General features: G+C 37.0%; 1 protein-coding gene across 1 annotated transcript in view; it reads right to left on the bottom strand.

Annotated features, from left to right (window-relative positions):
- The window catches only part of LOC105934233 (copine-9), a 131,598-nt gene that overhangs the window by 88,576 nt on the left and 21,380 nt on the right, over window positions 1-21,642 (bottom strand). The window contains 3 exon segments of the mRNA XM_036124875.1: window positions 4,316-4,395; window positions 7,501-7,540; window positions 10,673-10,776. Coding sequence (XP_035980768.1) covers window positions 4,316-4,395; window positions 7,501-7,540; window positions 10,673-10,776 — 224 coding nt within the window.

The raw sequence follows: 21,642 nt of genomic DNA, 5'->3' as shown, positions 1-21,642 counted from the left end.
ATTACCAGCTGTACTTTAAACATGTGAAAATACTGCAATTTGATAACATAACTATTAAATGTTTTGTTGCAATATGTCTCTATATTGTCCTTGTGAGTGTGTGCCTGATTGGTTGTTTGTCCTGTCTGTCTCTGTGTTGCCCTGTGACAGACTGGCGACCTGTCCAAGGTGTACCCTGCCTCTCGCCCATTGAAATCCACTGCATTGCTGGTGATGGTCAACACATCAAAAACAGACAGAGAGACTCCACGAATGGACCATTATTAAAATACATCTTGGATATATGGGTCATTAATGTTTTTTTCTTTCAATAATATTTTGAGTTGTTTATTAATATCACTTCAACAGATATATAAAGTGAGATGAATTTCTTTTTCAACTTTTCTTTTTTTTTATTTCATGTCTGCACATGAATAGCTACCCAATGACTAGACTAAAATAGATGTTCTCCTAAGAAAGCCAAAACTTCTGTTTTAGTTTCTTAAACAGTTAGGTCTGAGGTTTATTAATAGTTTGGTTTGACTAAGAACTCTGTAGTTTTTCAACCAACCTGATTGAACAATTAACTGTTGACACTGTTCAAAGACACTAAGATAACTGTCTACATCATGCATATCGTTGCACAGTCTCTAACTCAGCTATCAATTGTTTTTTAAACTGTACACAAGTGCTAAGGTAACTTCCACACTCCTTAGCTGGGATGCTTCTGGACTATGATACATATTGTCTAAGCTTTGTACGTTATCAAAATTGTATGTATGGAAATATTGCATATTCTATTATGTATTGTGTGTTAGGTCTATAGGCTGGACTTATTTTCCACTGTCAAATTAGTTTTTCCTTCGGTCAATTAATTTCTTTACCCTTATATTATGCTCTTGGTGTTTTCTTTAGAGCTAACTTTAGATTGGACAGTCTACTTTTCTTTCCTTGTATTCTATTTTATTTTCTCATCACTAATAACTGTGTGTGTTTGCCACTGTCACACCCAAATATCCCCATTGATGGATATTAAAGGAATTTTTTACTTACTTACTTAATAAAAGTTATCCTAAAAAAATACACCTTACCTAATAATTGCGAACACAGTGTATACACATTCTGTCTTGCAAAAATCATTAGATGCCACGTAAAACTGACAAATCTAAGTGATATATTACTCAGCTTACAACATTTTTTATCAGGGTGTGGGATATAAAAGGGCCCCTACTCATTGCCCCCAGGCTCACATCTTCCAACAGTATTTCTTGAGCTGCAACGATCCATCCAGCAGAAAACCCACATTGGGTTCTTACAGCAATCATATTGGGAAAGAAGAATCTGCAATTTTTGTTTACAAAAGTACAGAAAAAATCACAAATTGCCAACTATAGGTGGTGGAGCAAGATTGTGGACCACAAAATCTTGCAATATTAAAAAAGCTTCAGTATTTACTTGTCAAAATGAAGTCTGTTGCAAAGAGCTGTACGCTTGCTATTACCATATGATTTATTCTGGAAAAGTAGGTGTAAGCTATTGTTATGGGTCCGGGATATGAAGGAGGGTGCTTCAAGCTTCATAGTCTTGCTGTAAGAAACAAAGTAGTTGTTGTGTTGACAGAGCCAGCAAACAAAGACGGCTTACAGTGGATGACTGACAACTCAAAAGTATTGAAAAGCTCTGGTGCTGTTAAATAGTTTGTGTGTCTGCATCTTGAGTACTTGGTAGAAAAAAAAAGAAGCTGACAGAAGATACAAACAGTTAGTGAAGATGATGAGAATAACAACTGACAAATGCGTAGCCAGTAATCATCAGAAGCGGGTAGTACCCAGTTACATTTACTCAGTTACATTTACTTGAGTAACTTTTAGAACAAAATGTACTTTTAGGATTAGTTTTACTGAGTTGTACTTTTTACTTTTACCTTTATAACTCAAGTTGTTACTCTTACTTCAGTAAAATTTCTGGCTACTCTACCTACTGCGAGTAACTTCATGAATAAAGAACACACTTGTTTTAACCAAAAATGCACCAGAGACAAAAACCTTTAAGTTAAAGTGAGACTTTTTATTTGTACACAAAGTTTGAGATTTTATTGTTATTTTCTGTCTGCCGAGTTCATTGAGCCATTTGGAGGTCAAATGAACACACAGTCAACAGTAGATGTTGTCACTGGAAGTAATTTGCACTGTTCAAACATACTGTATATATATTAACTACTGTAAGTATTACTTTCAAGTTTAATGTTGAAAAAAAGTATTTAGAAAAGTGTTTCTTTTGTCTTTAGTGTCGCTTTTTACTTTAAAATACCAGAATTTGCACATAACCTTGTATTTTTGTCTGTCCGATTACATCATTTTTAAATATTAAATCATCAGATGTTATGATTAGTTACTCGGTACTTGAGTATTTTCTTGGCTAACTACTTTTTACTTTTACTTGAGTAAAAATATGTTGAATTAGTTCTACTCTTACTTGAGTATCATTTTTGACAGGCACTTCTTTGGGTTCTTATGAGAAATCTGCCCAACCGGATCTGCACCCTTCAAAAATAACTCATCGATTGTATCAATTGTATGCGCCATGGGCCGTCCTTCCAGTTTGGCGCGGTTCCCTGCCCCTGACATTGCCTGACACCCCTCAACTACAGAAGCCAGAGCACCATTCTGCTTGCCATGAAGCTGGGCATGACAAGTGGGAAAGCAAAAAAATAAATAAAAATTAAGTCAGAACCGTGTTGTGATAAAGCCTCTGGAACAAAACAATCCAAAATATATGTTTTCGTCCATCAATGATGCTGACTTGCAAAGCAAGTTGTTATCAATAAATTATAACAATCTCACGTGTTTGTGTGTTTCTGCTGTTTTCATGAATTTAAGCATTTTTATTATTTTAATACACCCCTTTCAGTCATAACAACCAACTTCCTAAGCTGAGTGTGTTTTTGATTGCTAACCAGAAAACAACTAAGAAACCAAAGAAGAGCTCCAAGTATTGGGCAATTTAAATCTATATAATTTTTCAGTTGCACAGGCATCCTGCAAATAGGGGCATAGAGAGTAATCCGCCCTTAAATTGCATACTTTTAAGCCGCTGGCCTTTTCAGAGTCACTGAAGGTTCTCCAACCAGCACTATGTGTCTCTCGCAAAACTGGTCTCTAAGTCAGTAATAATACCACAGACCAGAAAAGAAATTGTCCTTTGGGTACAAATGAAAACTGACTGGCTTATTAAATCATCTACATGAACTTAAGCTGTTATTGGTAAGGGTATTTAAACAAGAGAGAGAAAATAAATTCCCAGTTAGATGAAGGGACTGTACTCAATCCCTACCTGGCAAATCGTTTTAACCTAACACATAACAACTGTAGCTAGGTGTGCTAAGATGTAAAACACTAAAAAAGCACATTGTCACTGTTAAAGCACAAAGAAATATTCTCGCTGATTATTGTCACTCAATCAAGAAGGATTAAAACAAAACGACATTTCTTGATGAGGTTCTTCTCTGAATACATCAAAGGCCCAGACAGATCAACAAAGCTTTTTTTGCATAACCTAGACCAAGCATAGACTTGGATATAGTTTCCATAGTAACTAAAATATAATAAAATACAAAACCACATTATCGGTTTTCAATCCTTAGGGCAAAACAGAAGCAGCTATTGCTGTTGAGCTAGTGTTATGTGGCTTTCTTATAACATGCCGCTTTAGCATTAATCATTTTACATTTTAGTTAAATTACTTTTTTCCAGGGACTCTGTATGGCAACCTCCATAGTGTAAAGGGAACAGCCTAGTATTTATAATGGCTTCATTTCCTCTGTTTTCCAGCTTTCCTTTCTGGGAAACTACAAAATTTCATCTCCCTCTGAAAATATTCAATAACAAAAGGTTTCAGCTCATTAAGAATGCAATCTGTTCACATTTACTATCTGAAATAGAAAATAAACCTATTATGCTGGAGGGGACATTTCTATTTATTAATTCTTTCTTGCTTTTAATATTTTACTGTAACAGGAAAAAAAATCACATCATGCAGGGCCTGGGAAAAACATTTTAGAATAGTGCAATACTAGAAAAGATGAGACTATTTCAACTGGTTTGAGCGTATTCAGACTGCTTTAAAAAAAAAAAAGGTCCAGCTCAAGTGTTTTTGTAACCAGTAACCCAATATAAATATGGAAAAAAGACAGATGGGGGGTTCATTACGGTCTGAGTGACTGAATAATTATGTATGTACATAATTTGCATTCAAATAAATGAACAAAACACCCAAACAAAAAAAGGAAAACTAGAATTTCCACACTGATACATTACAAAGGATGCTCGGGACTTACGATAGGGTCCTTTCCAGCCGTCCTCCTGTTGAGCCGATAATTTCTCCAAGTGTACAGAACGTCTGGCCCAAGAAGTCCTTGGCATACGAAAAGGTATTTTAAAAAAGTCTTATTTGTATAGTTTAGCAGAAACGTGGTAGGTAAACATCTTAGAAATAGCATTTAAACCCTTTTTCACAGTTTTTTCACAACCAACACCTTCTTTACTAGTTTATTGGGAGTTTCTGTCCTAGACCAACACAAAGTAGCACACAATGGCAAAATGGGAAAAACAAAGATACATGCTTTCATTATTATTTGTTTTGATAAAAAAAAAAAAGTATTGTCTACATTTAGAGTTTGGACTAATTACTCAGATAACTCTAAATTAAATGTACCTGACTTCAGCTTCATCTAATTAGTAAATAGCCCTCATGGATGTAATTTAATCACACACATGTGCAAGACGGTACTGGACATTTGGGCCTACATGTGACAAAACTATGTCTGACCAAATGCTAACATCCCCATGAATAAACCATCCACTCTGTCACACATGGTGGTGGGGATGTTTTTCAACGGTGAAATATCAGGTTCTCCATCTATTATGGCTGTACTTGACCTATTCAAGGTCATTGCTGTTAGAGGCATACCCTAAAAGACTTGCTGCTGTTATTGTCTGAAAGGCCTAAAAATTACAATTTAATAAATAAAGAAAGCAATTAAAAACATATTTCCGTGCATTAAAATACAATCAGAAATACATGTTTAATGTAAATTCAATGTATCTAATTATTTAAATGGCACATATCATGCTTTTTAATGGCTTCCTTTTCACTCTCAAATCATTCATTTGGTCTATATAAAGTGGAACTGCAATTCTTTGGTCTGAATTCCTCGTTATTGTCGCCCCAAAAGTCCCTCTTTTGCCCCTGCTGCCCCGGTGTGTCTGAGAGTAACTGGTTTTGGTGCGGTCTCTGTAAATCTAAAGGAGGCACTTTACACTCTGCTCAGGGACAGGTGGTGGAGGCTAGACCGTCCCGATTCGCAAGCCAATCTTTTCCGGCCTTCTCTTTTTTGCGGTCGACGAAGGACCCGGTCTAGGCAGGATGCAGCCCCTGACTTGCGACACACCCCTTGTTTAGGAGTTTTGCAGCAAATACTGAGAAGTAATCGTTTTAAAAACATCTAAGAGAGAATAGAGAAAACTGAGTGGCTGGAAAAAAATAAGAACCCAAAAAGAAGATAAAGATATCTACTCAGCACCTAGACAGACTACATTTAACTCGTCTACACTCCCAGAGACTCAAAGTACAACAAAATGTATTTTGTTGTACTTTGGGCTAAAAAGGGGCTAAAAAAGTTGCTATTGCATGATATGTGCCTTTTACATATTTGAATAATTAGTTAGATTCTTCATTAACTAACTAAATATGAAACCCATTAGTTAAGATTTGATTTAAAGACATATAAGCAAATATGCTCTATTATGTATCTAACACAGATACATAATTGTACTGCCTGGGAGAAAACCTCCATAAACTAACACGCTTGCTGTTATTATCCTGATGCACACTACGGTAGCCCCCCACCCTCCAACCCATGCCAATTGAGTTTATTGAGCTATCACTAATCTAGAACGTTTTACCTATTAAACAATGTGTGCCTTAGAGCTAATTTAACTTACTTCATGGTGGATTGTAGCACAGAAAAAGTGAAATCGTTGCATAGATACTGAAATTATTAGGTAAGAGCTTTTTAATGATTCACACATGAAAAGAAGGCTCTGTAAATAATTTTTTTCTTTGAGTGGAGAATGACATCGATGTAATCAAACAAAAGTAGCCAAACAAGATTACTGACCCAGGGGGCTAAATCTAAATTCATTCAAGATTTCAATATTTCTGTCTAAAACATTTGGAAAACATTCCATTTAACAAATATGGACTACACTGTGTTGATCTGACACCTACAATCCCAGAGAAAAACTTGACAAACATGAGGAGCCCAGTGGGCCTGAAATGTTTGTAAGGTGTAATACCATAAAACAGACTAATCAAAATTAATAAAATTTAAAATAATGTCTATTGTTGACACAACACTGCGGTATTTCTAAGATGAGTGATCATCCCATTAACACCCCAGGGTTAATTCTAGAGATGAAAAGCTCAATAGCAATTATGAACAAGTGTAAAATTGATGGGGGTTGTTACAGAGATATTAAAGCCGTTAAAGTTCAATCTCATCTTATTGAAGGGCAATTTTAAATTGAACATTAACTTTACAATTTGATTTCCCCATACTCTCAGGCATGCATTCACCCAACGAGGTCAAGCCCAAAGATGTCATGGAGGGCTGCATGATTCAGCAGCCTGATTGAGTTTTTGCCAAAAGTCATCAAAACAGGATAGAAAGGGGCAGGTTTTGTTGAGTGTGTTTTTTTTTTTTTTTTTTTAACAAGTAAGAGATTTACAATTTTACAACCTCACCACACATTACAGAGAAGAACATGTGGCAGCATAAAAAGCAGATTGGACGTGGCATAATAAAACACACAGCACAGCACCAAGAACAGAGCGCTGATACGTGTGTTTGCGTGGGCACGAGGTCTACCGTAGGTGTGAGTCCCAGCAAACCAAATATGTGTGCGGACCTCTGGGAATGACCTGACGTGCACGGTGTGCTGTGGAACACGGCCTAGGAACCACAAAGGCTGCTTTGAAGCGGACTTCTGAAAGTTGCTTTTACCTGAGCCAATGAGAAAACGCAGACAGACAAAATGTGGTGCAACACAACAGGGGGAGCTTTCCAGGTGTCTGCGTTTGTCCCGTGATTAGATGGGTAAGATGAAAGACTGGGAGAAATTTCAATATAACCACAGTAAATGACTCACATCACAAAGTTACACGACAAATGAAAATGGAAGTGAACAAAATACGCTGAGTCATGACGTCAAAAATCTGTAAGTAAATGTACTCACCTTCTGCTCTCCAAAGTGTTTCATTTTGGAAGGGGAAAATACAAATAAGTAAATAGCTGAAGCAGGGGCCAAGGGGATTATGGTATTTGTAAGATAATACATTTAAGAGAAATTCATAATGAATTCCTATCACTATTTTACTGCAAATTAACCTTAACAGAATGCTTAAATGATGAGATCACTTCCTATCTCTTTGGACTGAGGGCTGGTTTGACGAGCTACTTACGTGTTTGGATATGTTACAGCTTCTAGAGTCCACATTGTACCTGGAAAATATAGGTCAGTTACATGAAGACACTTAGAAGAGAACTGTAGCCTGTACTAAAAAAAAATGAGATTTGGAAATTAGAATAAATACATTTAACATGGATCAGTGGCGGCTGGTGAAAAAAAAATCTTGGTGGGGCTGGCCAATAGATTTCCCTGCCTAACCCAGTACATGCCATCAAATTAAAAGTCAGAAAATTACTACGATTCCACAATAAGCATTAGATTCCCTTCTCAGAATCAGCAGCTTACAGATACATTCAACCATTTACAGCTATATTAGGTCTTATTTTGGAAAGGAAAAAGTATTAAATACAACACTAAAATTCACTATTAGTCACCAAAGTAGGCATACACCATACTGTACTGTCATTATCTTCAGTCAAATAGTTTCACAATGACACAATTGATTTCACAACAGAACAAAAACAGAACAGAATTTCAAAATATAAAAAAAAAATATCAGCTGACAAAATTGTGTACCTGATACAATGATCACAGCACCTTCCAAAATCCTTTCAACATATAGCCCAATATTCAAACTCACTTACCACATGTATGTGTCTCTCTCTCTGTCGTCGTCGCCGTAATCTCTATGTCACTGCCTGACTGACTGCTAGCTACATTACTTTATGTTAAAACGGCTTGCCATATTCCTATATCACTGTGCAGCAAGGGCTATGATTCCAGTAGCCCCAAAGTAATTCATTTTGGCGATGCTGATTGGCCAAATATTTATACATTTTCCCTAGCAACATTATACGATTGGTTATTTCGCTACACTTGTGGGGCTCCTTGAGTGACAGCCCACGGGAGAAATGCTACGTTCTGTCGGTGGAAATGCACTGTTAAATGAGAGTCAATTGGTAGAGTCAATTAGTAGAAGTGTTTTAATAATTCATATTACATGTAGCCACATACTATTAATTAAAAACTGACATTAATAATACTTTTGAAGTCTAAATATATTTTGACTTTTCCCCTCCACATCTAGGGAGGGCAGTACCCTCCCTAGATGTGTTCGGTTCGGTTGGTTTCTGGCACAGTTATATTAAAGGAAACAACCTTTTTTCTCTTTATTTTACCTCAAACAAAACATGGAACAAATGAATATTCTAATTAAGTAGATAAACTGTCAGTCAGAAAATAAATATTCTCTTAAGTAAATTTGTCTTAGGTAAAGACCGATTACTTAAAGTGCACATGTGGAATCGTAACCTGCACCCGGCCAATACTATTGTTGTAATGAGATTAGCAGTGCCACCAGTAGTGAGGGAAGTGGAGAGTTTTACATGCAATCATCAAGGTGAATGTGGCCCTATTGGAAAGAAGCTCATTCCAGTCCACGCTCCAAACAACAGTTTTCTCATCCGTGTCTGCAACCCTGATTAAATGTAGCTTTCTTAACGCCAGTCATTTATTTCCAATCTCTTAACTTTTTGTTGTTTTCATTTTGTTTTCTTTCAATTTTATAATTATTTTCCACTATTTTTTGCCCACTAATCTTAGACATATTAAAAATATTGGCAATCAGTCTAAAACCACTTCACTGAAAACTGTGATGCCTTCAATATGTCCACACATATGGGACTTTTAGAATTTGACTTTGTCTATGAAAACATTTTGAAACAGAAACATCGGACAGAGTCTCAGACAACTGCAGTCTGTGTTTTCTTATATGAATTTGCTATAATTTGCCAGCTAAGGCGCTGAAAAGAGTAAACATTCATAACGTGGCTTTATTATTTACGGCATGTCTTAAAGCCAAGGTCATATGCCTGCTGCTTTAAAGACCCCAGCAGCGTCTGTTATAGCTTTTGTCTGTGCTACTTCAGCTTGTTTTTCCTCTTATCAGGTAAATGTATGTCCTGTTGACGATATTTTAGTTCAAGTTCCATCACTGCTGAAAATAAAAGACCCAAAGCTTTCACTCTATCCACCGATCTTTCTCCATTGCATAATTTCCCCAAACAGCAATGATAATAGCTTTGAAAAAGAACCTGGTGTCATTCTCTTAATCTGGATGGCATTAAATTGACCTCTGCTAATAACATAAAAAACCTTGATGTCATTTTTTTTCACCAGCTAATGTCATTTAAATTCCATATTAAACAGGTTTCTAGGGTTTCGTCGTCACCTCTGGAATATTGCCAAAATTAGAATGATTCTGTCCAGGAGTGATGTAAGGTATTGGCTGAGCTAATGTTGTCAACAACCTCATGTCATAGACGATACCGTTGTAATGTTGATGCATGTTATGACTGCGGTTTTAAGGTACTGGTTTATATATCAATATGCAAATATCAGTGTGCAGGTGCCTAGACGTCATTGGTGGATCCAGAAGATTGATGGATGTAGGCTGGGTGAACATGATGCATTAAAAAGATGCTGCTGTCCATCTTTTGTCCTCTGCTCGTCTCAAACAGCCGCATCTTTGTCTGTGCATCTTTACACCCTAGTAAATATGTTCGTGTCTATGTATCATAGAGGAGTCAATAGGGGTAAGCCTCTGTTCTAGTTTGTCTTAGTTTCATCCTATCTTTTTTTTAATTAGGGAGGTAAGTTGTTGTCATTTCCTCTTTTTAGGCCAGTTTCATTAATATTTCAGATAGTTTTCTGTTATTTGTTGCTTTGACTTGAAGCTAACCCTAAATGTACATCCAGCTCCTTCTCTCCTCTTGAGGTCTGACGAAGATGGATCATCTTGATGTTATGGTCCTGCCAACCATAGATGGGTCATAACACTACAGCTAACTGTGTGTGCTCTCTTTCATCCTCTTGACCTGAAAACTGGCACAGAGCTTATATGCTTGGCTGTGTTTCTTTCTGAAACACAGCCCCCATATGGTGCTTATCTGCCATTACCCTCTCTAACATAGAAACTACTCCTCGATCATTGCTTCAGTGTTATTTTGCTGTCTATGTCTTCTGTCTTCCCCCCCCCCATCCCCACACCCCGTTGGTCATTACTGACGGGGCCTGGTTCTGTTGTAGGTTTCTTAATGCTTTGGAGTGGCCCACTCCAAAGCATTAAGATCACTTCCAATCAAAAGCATGAATTTTGGCAATAGCTGTAGCTTCACGCCCTTTATTGTTACGACTTTGTCAAGAAGTGTCAAAGAAATACTTACACATCAAACCTTAGATTCTGTTTCTCTTCAAAGAAGAAATCCAGCACAAACTTCCTGACAAAATCTGGATTCCGGGTGTTGTCGATTACTTCCGTCCTGCCAAACTACAACGTTGAAAAAGACAGAAGATTTGAATTACTATCAGCATTGATTCAATAGTTGATCATTGATAATATACAGAGGAGAACATAGTTTAAAAAGATAAGATAGACAGATAAGAAAGAAAAACACCACGATAATAGAATCTGTCAATATTAAATCGATTTGAAAGAAATGGGAGTACACTGCAACATGCCAGGGTGTTTGTGCTAAAGTCTCTGACCCCAGAGAAATCAGGAACGGTACATGAGAGTGATCATCTACCCCCTTGTGTGCCCAGCAAGGCCCCTTCCCATCTTCCCTCCTGAGCCATGGTGTCTTTCTATCAGCCTGACAATCACACCGGTAATCCTCCTGTGGGCCGCGGACCTTGCCTTCATTGGTTTGGCCCGACAGCACCGTGTAATGAGCTATTGATTTTGGCATTGCGCCGCCGCAGCCTCCATACCTCGACTCATGTCTTCAGAAGCCAGCACACATAATCTGTCCCATCAACTGTGTCTCCAGCCTATCCATTACCAAACCCTAGCAGGGTAGTGCAATGGACCTCAGAAGTACCTGCCATATTGACCCGGCAGGAAAATCCCATGATTTTTGCTTGCTTTGTTTCTATTTTTAGGCTTGCAAGGCCCCTGGTTAATCATTTCAGAGACAAAGTGGGTTAATCGGTGTCTTGTTGTTGCAGATTAGGGAATAGATTTGTTACCACTGGAGATTTTTGTTGTTATCCAAAGGTAAGCAGGGTCATCTGAAAGACAAATATCTGTTATTATTATTGGTTATATATGTGGGACAAATTAGGGAGTTTTTTTCTTGTACTTTTAAACACCAAATAGATTTACTGTGCTAACAAAGTAATGACACATTTATTTACAGTGCTCTAAAAATTAGTTTTCCTTGCGGATATTCTCTGTTTTTGCATTCTGTTAAGCCTAAAATGTTTCATTTTATCAAACAAATGTATTATAGGATAAAGATAACCCAAGTAAATACAAAAAGTTGTTTTTTTAATTTTATGATTTAATTCATTAAGGTAGAAAAGCAACCCAAACCATGAAAAATAAAAATCCCCTATAGACTTCAATACTGGTTGTACCACCATTAAAAATAAGTGACATGGAAACGTATGGATAACTGCAAGTCGTTAATATTCAAACTTGTTAAATGTCTGCCCACTGTTCTTTGCAGAAATCTATTCAGCCATCTTGGATTTTTGAGTATGAGCAACATGTCATACTACAGTGTCTAAATTGGATTTAAATCCAGACTTTGGGTAGGCCACTCCAAAACTTCATTACTTTTACTGTATTTGCCATTCAGAGATGGCCTTGCACTGTGCCTTTTATTATTGCTCTGCTGCATAACCAAATAGATAAGTCCTGTGCTTAAGTCCTGTGCTTAAGTCCTGTGCTTATGGCTGGACATTCTACTGCAGGAGGTCTTTGGATAGAGAATGTTAAATGTATAAATGCTAAAATGTATCATGCTAAATGTATGATTTCATCAACTACGGCATGAAGGTGTTGGGTTTGTGAAATTAAACTAAACTCTTCTGAAAATGCAGATTAATCCTAGTTTATTCATGATTTAACTTCAAAAGGCACTTACTTTTTCCCAGGTCAATTTTGACTGTATTTTTCCCTAAATGACTTAAATCAGCCTTTAAAAATATGCTTGTTTTTGTTTACTGTGTATCTTTATCCAGTATTAAGGATTTTTAATAATCTAAAATATTTAGGAGTGAAGAAAAGCAAAAACAAGAACTCCACAAACTCCACTATATGTGTATGTGATCAAATCTGGATGTGTGCAGTTAATGTCACAACATTACTTGGGATGGTGAAATATAATAATGTTGAATACAACGCAAGAAAATATGTTTTTTGAACATGTTTGGTATGAAAAACTTAAGATTCTGTCTAACATGCACATGCCTCTAAGTTAGTGTTTTAATTCACCCACTAAATCATTTCTTGGCAGTAATGCAATGCCACCCACAATGAGATAAAAGCTTTAACAACAGATAAATCTAATGTGAATACTTTTCAGAGGGAAAAAAACTAAAATTTCATAAATCTATCTTTAAATTAGATTATGTGTAAAACAGTTATTGCCGTTGCTGTTAGTGATTTTGCAATCCTATGAGCACAATCGCAACACTTGGTTTTCATTTGTAACGTTTTACAAGTTTGGAGCATTTTATAGAGAGAAATCTTAGATCATTCCTCTTTAAACCATTTTTCTAGATCAATGGTGTACAAGCATTTTGCAACTTGGGCCAAAGTTGTAAAGTAAAAAAAACTAAAAACTGCTTGGCAATAAAATATGCAAGCAGTATCTTATTAAAACACATACATTTATCAGATTTTTTTCTATGGATGAGTAAAACATTGTAGATCTGAAATTTATAAAGGGTTTTAAATGTCTTCAAAAAACAAAAAACAAAAACAGAGTCTATTCTCAGCAAAAAGAGCAGGATTTCAGCTTAGAACACTGAATTTAGATACAATGTTTGTGTTTTTATTTTATTTTTTAGGGCTAGGACTTTTATGGAGGAAAAGTCCATACAGAAGGGGAGGTTGCACACCTAGACATGGGGTGGGCAACATAGGCAAAAGGACTTCTTTCTGGAGTCTTTTTAGACTCCAGACTTTGAATAGACCACCTTTGGGTTTTTCTGAGCAAAATATTGGTGGACTTTGGACCATTTCCCTGTAAAATAATCCAAGAATGCTTTAGCTTAAGTTTAGGAATTTATGTTTTTCTTCAGGATTTTCTGGAAAGAGCAAAATGTATACTTCCATCAAAAATAGCAAGTCACCACTGGGCAGAAAAGTAGCCTAGGATCCTCACATTACTACCACCTTGTTTGACTGACAGTATGATTGTTACGGCCCCTGGCCTCTTGAGACTGTGCAGGCTTCTATTAATTATGCAGATTACACTGCGGGAGAACACCTTCCTGATTGGCTGCCAAGGAGCTGCGACCGCATTGGACCAGCAGAGGACTGCCATGCCAATCAGGCCGCTGATGAGGCCCACCTGCATCATATAAGAGACTCTTGAACTCATTCCTTCAGGGGGAAGACAGCTAGCAGAAAGCTACTTGTTAAGTTGTCTTCCCCAACCAACCAACCAACCAACCACCCACCCACATTTGCTGTTTGGTTGCATTGGGTTGTTTAAACCACTTGTGCTTGCTTTGGTTGTTAAGCTGTTTTTGTTTTGGTTGAAGCTTGACCTTGTAGTGGCTCACAGATCATGTTTGGGAGGTTATGAGGCTCCCTTTGTCTGTACTTTTATTTTCTCTATTAGTCTTCTTTGGTGGTTTGAGTTATCTTTAACCTGACCTGTTGAACCTTATGTATTTTCTTTTGTATTCAACATCCCTGAAAAGTATTAGCCCTTTTCTTTGGTTCTATTAATTGAGTTAAGAGTATTGTGTTTTGGTTATTGTAAAACCCTTCCTCTGTAAATAAACCCTTTCACATGCCACTCCGCTTCTCTGGACACAGTTTTGTTACCTCCTCTGAACCCCTAGACAGAGGGGGCGTAACAATGATTTATAAGTATATTTATGAAATGCTGTATTATGCCCAACTTAACGGAATGGGCACCTTCTGAAAAGTTCTATATCAGTGTTTTACATAAAAAGGAATATTTTTTTCAAAACTCTTAAGATGTTTCTTAAACTTTTGAAATGTTTCTTAAACTCTTGAGATATTTTTTGGACTATTTCAGACTAACCTTTGTGTTCCTTATGGTCAAAAGTTGTTCAGGCCTTATAACTCTCCCATGTCCAGTCTTTCTTATTCCTAAAATATGAACATTGACCTGCCTTCGAAAGTTCTCAGTTATCCGGGTCATTACAACAGCAAACAGGCTTAAATCAAAGTACCAGGACTTTAGCTCAGTTTTTCTGAAAACATTTCAACACCAAACCTGGGGCCCGTTCTTCGTACGTCGCTAACTCAGTTAGCTGGATTTGATTGTTGACGATTTGGCATGATCTTGGATCGTTCGGTTCTTCGAAACTCATCTTGGACTTGCTGTCATAGCAACATATGCGCCAGCTTAAGCCTGCTCGAGAGCAGGCTTATTTCATGTAAACAAGATTAGATCCCAGCTTTATAAGCGGAGAAGATAGGGAAGTCTGCCGTAGCCATGTCCATTTTTACGACAGCAACCTGTTGCGGAAGGTGCAAGAATAATTTGCAGAGTTTATCGAATTAATCGCGTATTGCGCAATAGACAGGATCCTATTGCACGACAGTGTAGATAGATTTTTTTTGGTGGCTGTTATAAACAGACACACACATCATTTAACAGTAGCTTTTAAAGAGGAAAAGTGGTGTTAGAGCCATAAATTGAAAATATTTAAGTTATTTGTATGATGGTTTGCTTTTTATTTTTATCATATTCAGTAAGAAGATTTGTTCAGGCCATTTTACTGTGAAGTTTAGTTTACTTTGAAAGGCTTGCTTCCTGTCGAGCCGTATATTGTATTAGAAAAAACTATGGATGGATTATCTAGACACTGAGCAATACAGTTTTACCGTGTAAAATGTGGATGACTTGGAAACGGAAGAATTTCATTTCTCTAGATAAATAATTTTTTTTTTGTTAGAATTCACAGTTTGCACGTGTCCTTTACTTCCAGTGTCTGAGGAATGACACTGAATGGAACTGTTGCCATAACAAGTGCCTTTTTAAAATAAAGTATAATAATTAAAGGCTACCATTTTGTAGAATATTCTTGTATTTCACTTTTACTTGTTCCCATCTTCTAGAGAGTCCTGTGGGGGCGCTGATATAAAAGAACAAAGTAAATATGAAATTATTAAAATGTAAAAATACATTCTGTAGAAAGTGATAGAAACATCTAACATGCACAGCACGTATGCATTAATTTGTCTGCTACTTTTTGCCCGCCCTCTCTCTTGGCTTTAGCAGACTTTGAGGTGTTCCCTGTCGTTTTAATTAATGACTCAAATTCGGCATAACCTTCCATTAAAAGCTCTTGTTCTGCTTGGGAGAAAAACTGTGGGCGTTCTTTGGCCATGCTGAACAGCCAATAGCAGCGTTGCTGATCATTGTTTCTGCTATCGATACATTTCCCCTTTTAAACAAACGCATGAACGCGCAGTTGTCTCAGATAACTCAATCCAGCCATACTAATCATAAACAACAGGTGTGTTCGAAGAACCCAATTAGTCGGATCGTGATTAGCCGGATGAAATCATCTTGGATGTCTCATTTGATCTCAGATGTTTTAAGCAACATACGAAGAACGGGCCCCAGGACTCTGTGTCAACTCTAGCTGACATTAATATTGACCTTAACTGAGGCAATGATCCAAAAATGTACTAATCAGTTCAGCTCACCCCTATTTTTAGGGGAAAATAAACAGTTTATCTTTTGACTGGCCAGTTTGGTTATAGGGAGAGATCAGCTGATATGTACTGAATGTTTCTGGTATGTACTGTACATGGAACCACATGCTCATAAACTGTCCAAAACTAAATAGCACATATCAATCTTTTCTACAGTTTAAAAAAAATAAAACTGTTATTTAAAAGAATTGCCATGGCAAACACACGTGAGTTACACAATAATTTTGGCCCAAATTTGACAGCAAAGCCACACACAAAAAAAACAGAACGTCACAAGAAATTTAGATTTTTTTTTTTCTTCTGACTGTTTTCTAAAAGTATATTTTACAGGTCATTTACATTTACATTTACAGTCTTGTGGAGGTGAGTGGTATTGGGGTGTGTATACAGTAGAGAAAAATGGGGGTGAACTGACACTGATCTGAGTTATCCTGTCTTTATTCAAACTCAACCGAGGGTTTCACTGATAATTGTCACATTCACCGGATGTAAAGGTTTGAGATGAAGAAAAAAGAACCATTACATAAAAAGGAAAGTTTAAAAGTAAAGCATTTGTCTACAGCATTAGTACTTGTTCAGAGTTGTCCTGGTAAAGCCTTTCTGCTTCAACAGTTTGTAAGTGTGATTTGAATAACTATTCAATTAAATCATTTTCTAAAATTTGTTTACATGGATTGCTGAATGCTGTTTGGTAAAGCAGCTATCTGCCCCCACCCACCTTAGAGAGAAAAGTAATTATGAGACACACCAAAATTATTTAAACAGATTGAACTAAACTAAAGTATGTTATTAGTGCCGTGGGGCACATGGAAATTTGTTGTAATTAAAGAGTCACCTTTTGATGCACAATGTTACGAACATCCACCATAACCAAAAAATTATCGGAAAAATTTCTCAAAACATAATTAAATACATAATGGTTGAGAAAGAAATAAGACTAAGTCTAGAAATAGATGGTGCCACCAACCTATTGTTAAGGAGAGCAAACTCTGCTGTGTCATGGTAATTAAGCTGCTATCCAGTTGATTGAATGTGACTTTGTAAAGTGCCTTGAGATGATATGTTCTGAATTGGGGCCATATAAATAAAATTGAATTGAATTGAAAAAGTTATTCGTTGAGAGAGCTTGCTGTGGAGTCAGCCAAGAACAAAAACACAAACTGAAATTGATCCATTGTAGTTTACAAGGACAGAACATTAACAGGTAAAGGCAGTAGTCTATGGGGTAATGTAACTTAATGGGAAAATAGGTACTCCTACTATCCCGCACACAGGTATTTAGTCCTCAAGACAGTCATTCGGGGCCCAGTTCCCAACCTTAGGATGTTAAGAGCATGCCTTCTCTTTCTTTCTCAGCACATATCCTTCTTGGTAATGTTTTAAAGCATCGTTATACTTGTTTCCTGCAGATAAGCTTTGTCGCCCCAGTCTCCGTTCTAAATAAACCTATCCTCAAAAAGCTTTTAACGTCTAAGTAAACTGCGTATATGGCCATTCAGTTTATATATGGGTAATTTCTTCCACGTTGGGGAGACTGGTGCAAATAAAACATGAAGTGAATTTGAGAGGTGAAGCCATCAGCTTTCCATATAAAAATTTACATTGGCCCTATCACTATAAAGAACCAAGACTCAATAGTGCGTTTTTGAAAATGCTGTTATAGGTTTTACTAGTAAGATCAAAGCAAACAGATAACTCTTAGGATTACTCCCATCCTTTTTTTGCACAAGAAATTACAAAGACAAGTTTGGGAGTTGAAAGGGAGTAGGGCCATGAGCAGACAAAGAACTGCTAGGTGCCAGAGAGAAAACTGGAAAGAAACAGCGTCATAAAGCACCTGCCAGAGCGCTGTGAGGTAGAGGGCTTTCCTCCAACAGAATCCCCTGCAGCAAACAATGGTGTTGTGGGAAACCATTGTGGTCCCGAGGTGAAGTACGTAGAGTTGTTGGCTTCACTCACAAAAAAATGCCTGAAGCACTAAAGCCCAAAGTGAAAGCAATGGCAGAATGACAATGGACAAAAGGCGTCAAAGAAGGTAGTATAAGCTGATTCTAGATCAACAGAAAACTGAAGCCTAAATTATTATGCAAGCAAAAATTACATTTTGGAAGTGAAGGTAAATGGTTATGACAGGGGAAAGAAGCCAACTATATTCACAACCACACCAACCACTGCTGTTTTGTCAAGGTTTGTTTTGTATGAGTTGGACACACGGCGCTCTTTGGTGCCAGAGTTCTGACGAAGCAGCAGCTGCAACAATAGGCGATGGCAACGACCACAACCAGAGGCATTCTGGGACATTAACCTGTAAACAAGCTACAGTGCTGCTGGAGGGAAGGGGAAGGAATAATGTTGATCAAAAATAAGTCCCAAGTTTGTGAGCTGAGAATACCGATATTATTTTTCATTTTTTATTTACCTTTAAACTCCCTTCTTGTGCAATGGAATGATTTATAAATGTTGTTAAGGAAATAAACAATGTCAGTTCAACAGACGCATGACAACCAATGCCAAATCACGTGAAAGCTGGCAAAAAAAACAAAAAACAAACTTGTGAAGTAGCCGGTGGAACTCAGGGTGTGTGATAACAGGTGTTTACCATTTTCTCTCTAACTTTGATCCTGAATTTGTTAATTTGTTGTCACTTTGGGTTTTCTAAGACTCAGAAATACAATTTAAAATGTTAAACAGAATTGACTTCCTGATTCAGACATTTTGTACCATGTTGGGAAACGCCTATTTCAACATCAGTATTCATCGATTGTGATCATATTAACTACAGCAGACCTCAAAGAAAAAAAAAACCTAAGTGCCAAGTAACTAAAAAATACAAAATAGTAAGATTATCGAGAATGATACTGTGGCACTTTTGCTAGAGTTTTACATCCCACAGACAAATTTGCCTGTAGTCTCCAACATTCTAAAACTGTTCATCTGTGGGGGCCTGAGTGGAGGATCAGGGCTGGATGCTCAGAGAAATGGAACCACTTGTGATTATGAAAAAAGTTTATACACACTGTGAAATAGTTGAAACAGTAAGAGGCTGTAAAGAAATACAAAACTACAAAATATCACACAGCTAATGTGAGCAAAAACAAGACATATGGGTTCTTTATTTTTACTGACAGCTACTCAGTGATAAAGGGATTTTATAAAAAAAAATCTATTTACATTGATTTTGCACACAGATTTGTCTTCATAAACTATCAATGAAGGAGTTCATGTAAAACACTGAGCTGAACCAGAACTTCAAGCTGTTATGATAGAGGGGGCGTGGGCTTTGTCCCTGGCCATGCCCCTTCTATATTTGAGAATGTTGTTTTGGCAAGTTAGAAGCCAAATCAGTGTCTGGTACAAACTAATTTCTTTATGCCACTAAATCTTAGATTTAAAAAAAAAATAAAATGTAGTGTCTACTGTCAGTATATATACAGCCACTGTGTAAAAACAAGGAGTGAAATACAAATCTTTAAAATAAGCGGGTCAGAAAATGGATGGATGGATGGATGGTATGCTAAACAAATGTGGCACAAATAAATTATAACAATCTGAACAGATTTCTAAGACACAAGCATAATTGTAATCACAAATCTTTGAAAAAATGGTGGACAAATATAATGATAAGTTGTACCACATCAAATGTCCATTGAAGCAATACATCATAAAAAAAGGATCTTAAAAGTTTGTAGATCTGAGTTATTATCTGGTTCACAAGATTCCGCCATTTGTTGCCTTACTAAAGACAATGCTTTAAGGAATTACCATGAGTGATTGTAAACATTTGCACATTATAACAACCCCTAATTCTGGATGTTTTCCAAATTTAACTTTCCAATGTTAAACGTAATTTTTAACTGTTATGATGTTTGATATATCTGGCATTGACTTTTTAGCTAATTAGCAATGAGTAGATTACTTGTTTGTGTGCACAATAATATTATTATTATCACTATTATTTATAGCATTAGAGTGTAGTGCTCTACTCGATGCAGCCTTTTTCTCTACAACCTTGGAACCCTGGTAGTAAAGCAATTGCAAGGTTATCTGCTCATGTGTCATAGTGTGAGCAGCGGTTGACAAGTTGTTTACGCCACTAATAGCTGCACAGTTTATATCGTGTTTCTTATTAGGACCATTCAAGTAGAATAGAAAGGTGTGTGTGTTTGTGTGTGTGTGTGTGTGGGGGGGGGGGGGGGGGGGGGGGGATCGGCAAAAACCCTGACCCTGGTTCAAAAACAGTATCTGACTGCAAACAGCTGTAAGTCAAACGGCAGATTTATTTATGAGACCGCAAAAATTATAAATTTTTTATCTTCCCTCAAATCAAGACAGCAGTTGTGTTAGTATAACACAATAAATGTAGTATATGTCAAACGCTTGCAATTTACTTGCCAGCATTGGGTTGTTTTGTTTTATTTTAGAAAGCTGTCAGTTTAAAGGGCGACCTCTGGGCTCTCTTTTAATAACCCACTTACGTTGCATTATTTCTACACATACAAAGCATATTAGATATTGAAGTTAGGCTTCTTAACTTACCTCTTCTCCACTCTTTTGGTTCCCACACCTTGCACATATAACACAACCACTACAAGAGAGAGAGAGAAGAGAGGGATGAAAACGAGACATGAATATGTTTCCCACTCTAGCGGAAAGCCTGTTTGGTGTCTACATGTTGGTACCCATAGCACCTTGCAGATATCAAAACATTTGCTTTCAATGTCCAATTTTATTACATCTGATGTTGCTGGAGGCAAGTAACAATTCTTTATTTAAAAGCCAATCCATTCGCCCTTTAAGGAAAGTGTGTTTTTCTTAGCTTATATCAAGACATTTGCAGAAATAGGAGAACCCTCAATTATTAAACTTCTGGCTCACTTATCAAAACTGGTAAACCTGCAGAACATTGCAGAATTATTAAGACTTCTTCATGCATGTACAAGATATGCTGCTACCTGATAATATATGTAACTTCAAACACACACAGGTGTCACTTGGACAAAATGAAATATAATAATGTAAACCAAGCACAACAATACAGGACATTTGTGTCTGGTCATTTTTTATTTCTTTGTCTTTGATTGGTTTTAATTAACAATGCTTGGAGAAACTACTGTTAAGCACGATCTTACCTATTGTCACTCCATAACTGGACCACTTCAATTTGCTTATAAGGCTAAGAGGGGTACAGAGGATGATGTAGCCTGCCTGCTGCATACCCTTCTCCAGCATCTAGATTCCCCAGGCAATTAGGTCAGGATACTCTTCACTGACTTCAGTTCTGCTTTTAATACAATCCAGAGACACCTGATATTCCAGAAGTTACATAATCCCACTAGTTTCTCTTGAGAGATCCATCTTATTTACAACGTTTTGAGCAAAAGACTACAAGCGGTACGAGTTGGCTCAACCACGTCACAAATACTCAATAAAAACACTGGAGCCCCACAAGGCAGTGTGCTGAGTCCTTCATGTACGCGC

This window comes from Fundulus heteroclitus, chromosome 1 (genome assembly GCF_011125445.2).
Source record: "Fundulus heteroclitus isolate FHET01 chromosome 1, MU-UCD_Fhet_4.1, whole genome shotgun sequence".
In the NCBI taxonomy this organism is placed as follows: Eukaryota; Metazoa; Chordata; class Actinopteri; order Cyprinodontiformes; family Fundulidae; genus Fundulus; species Fundulus heteroclitus.
This window is presented reverse-complemented; position numbering and strand designations above follow the sequence as displayed.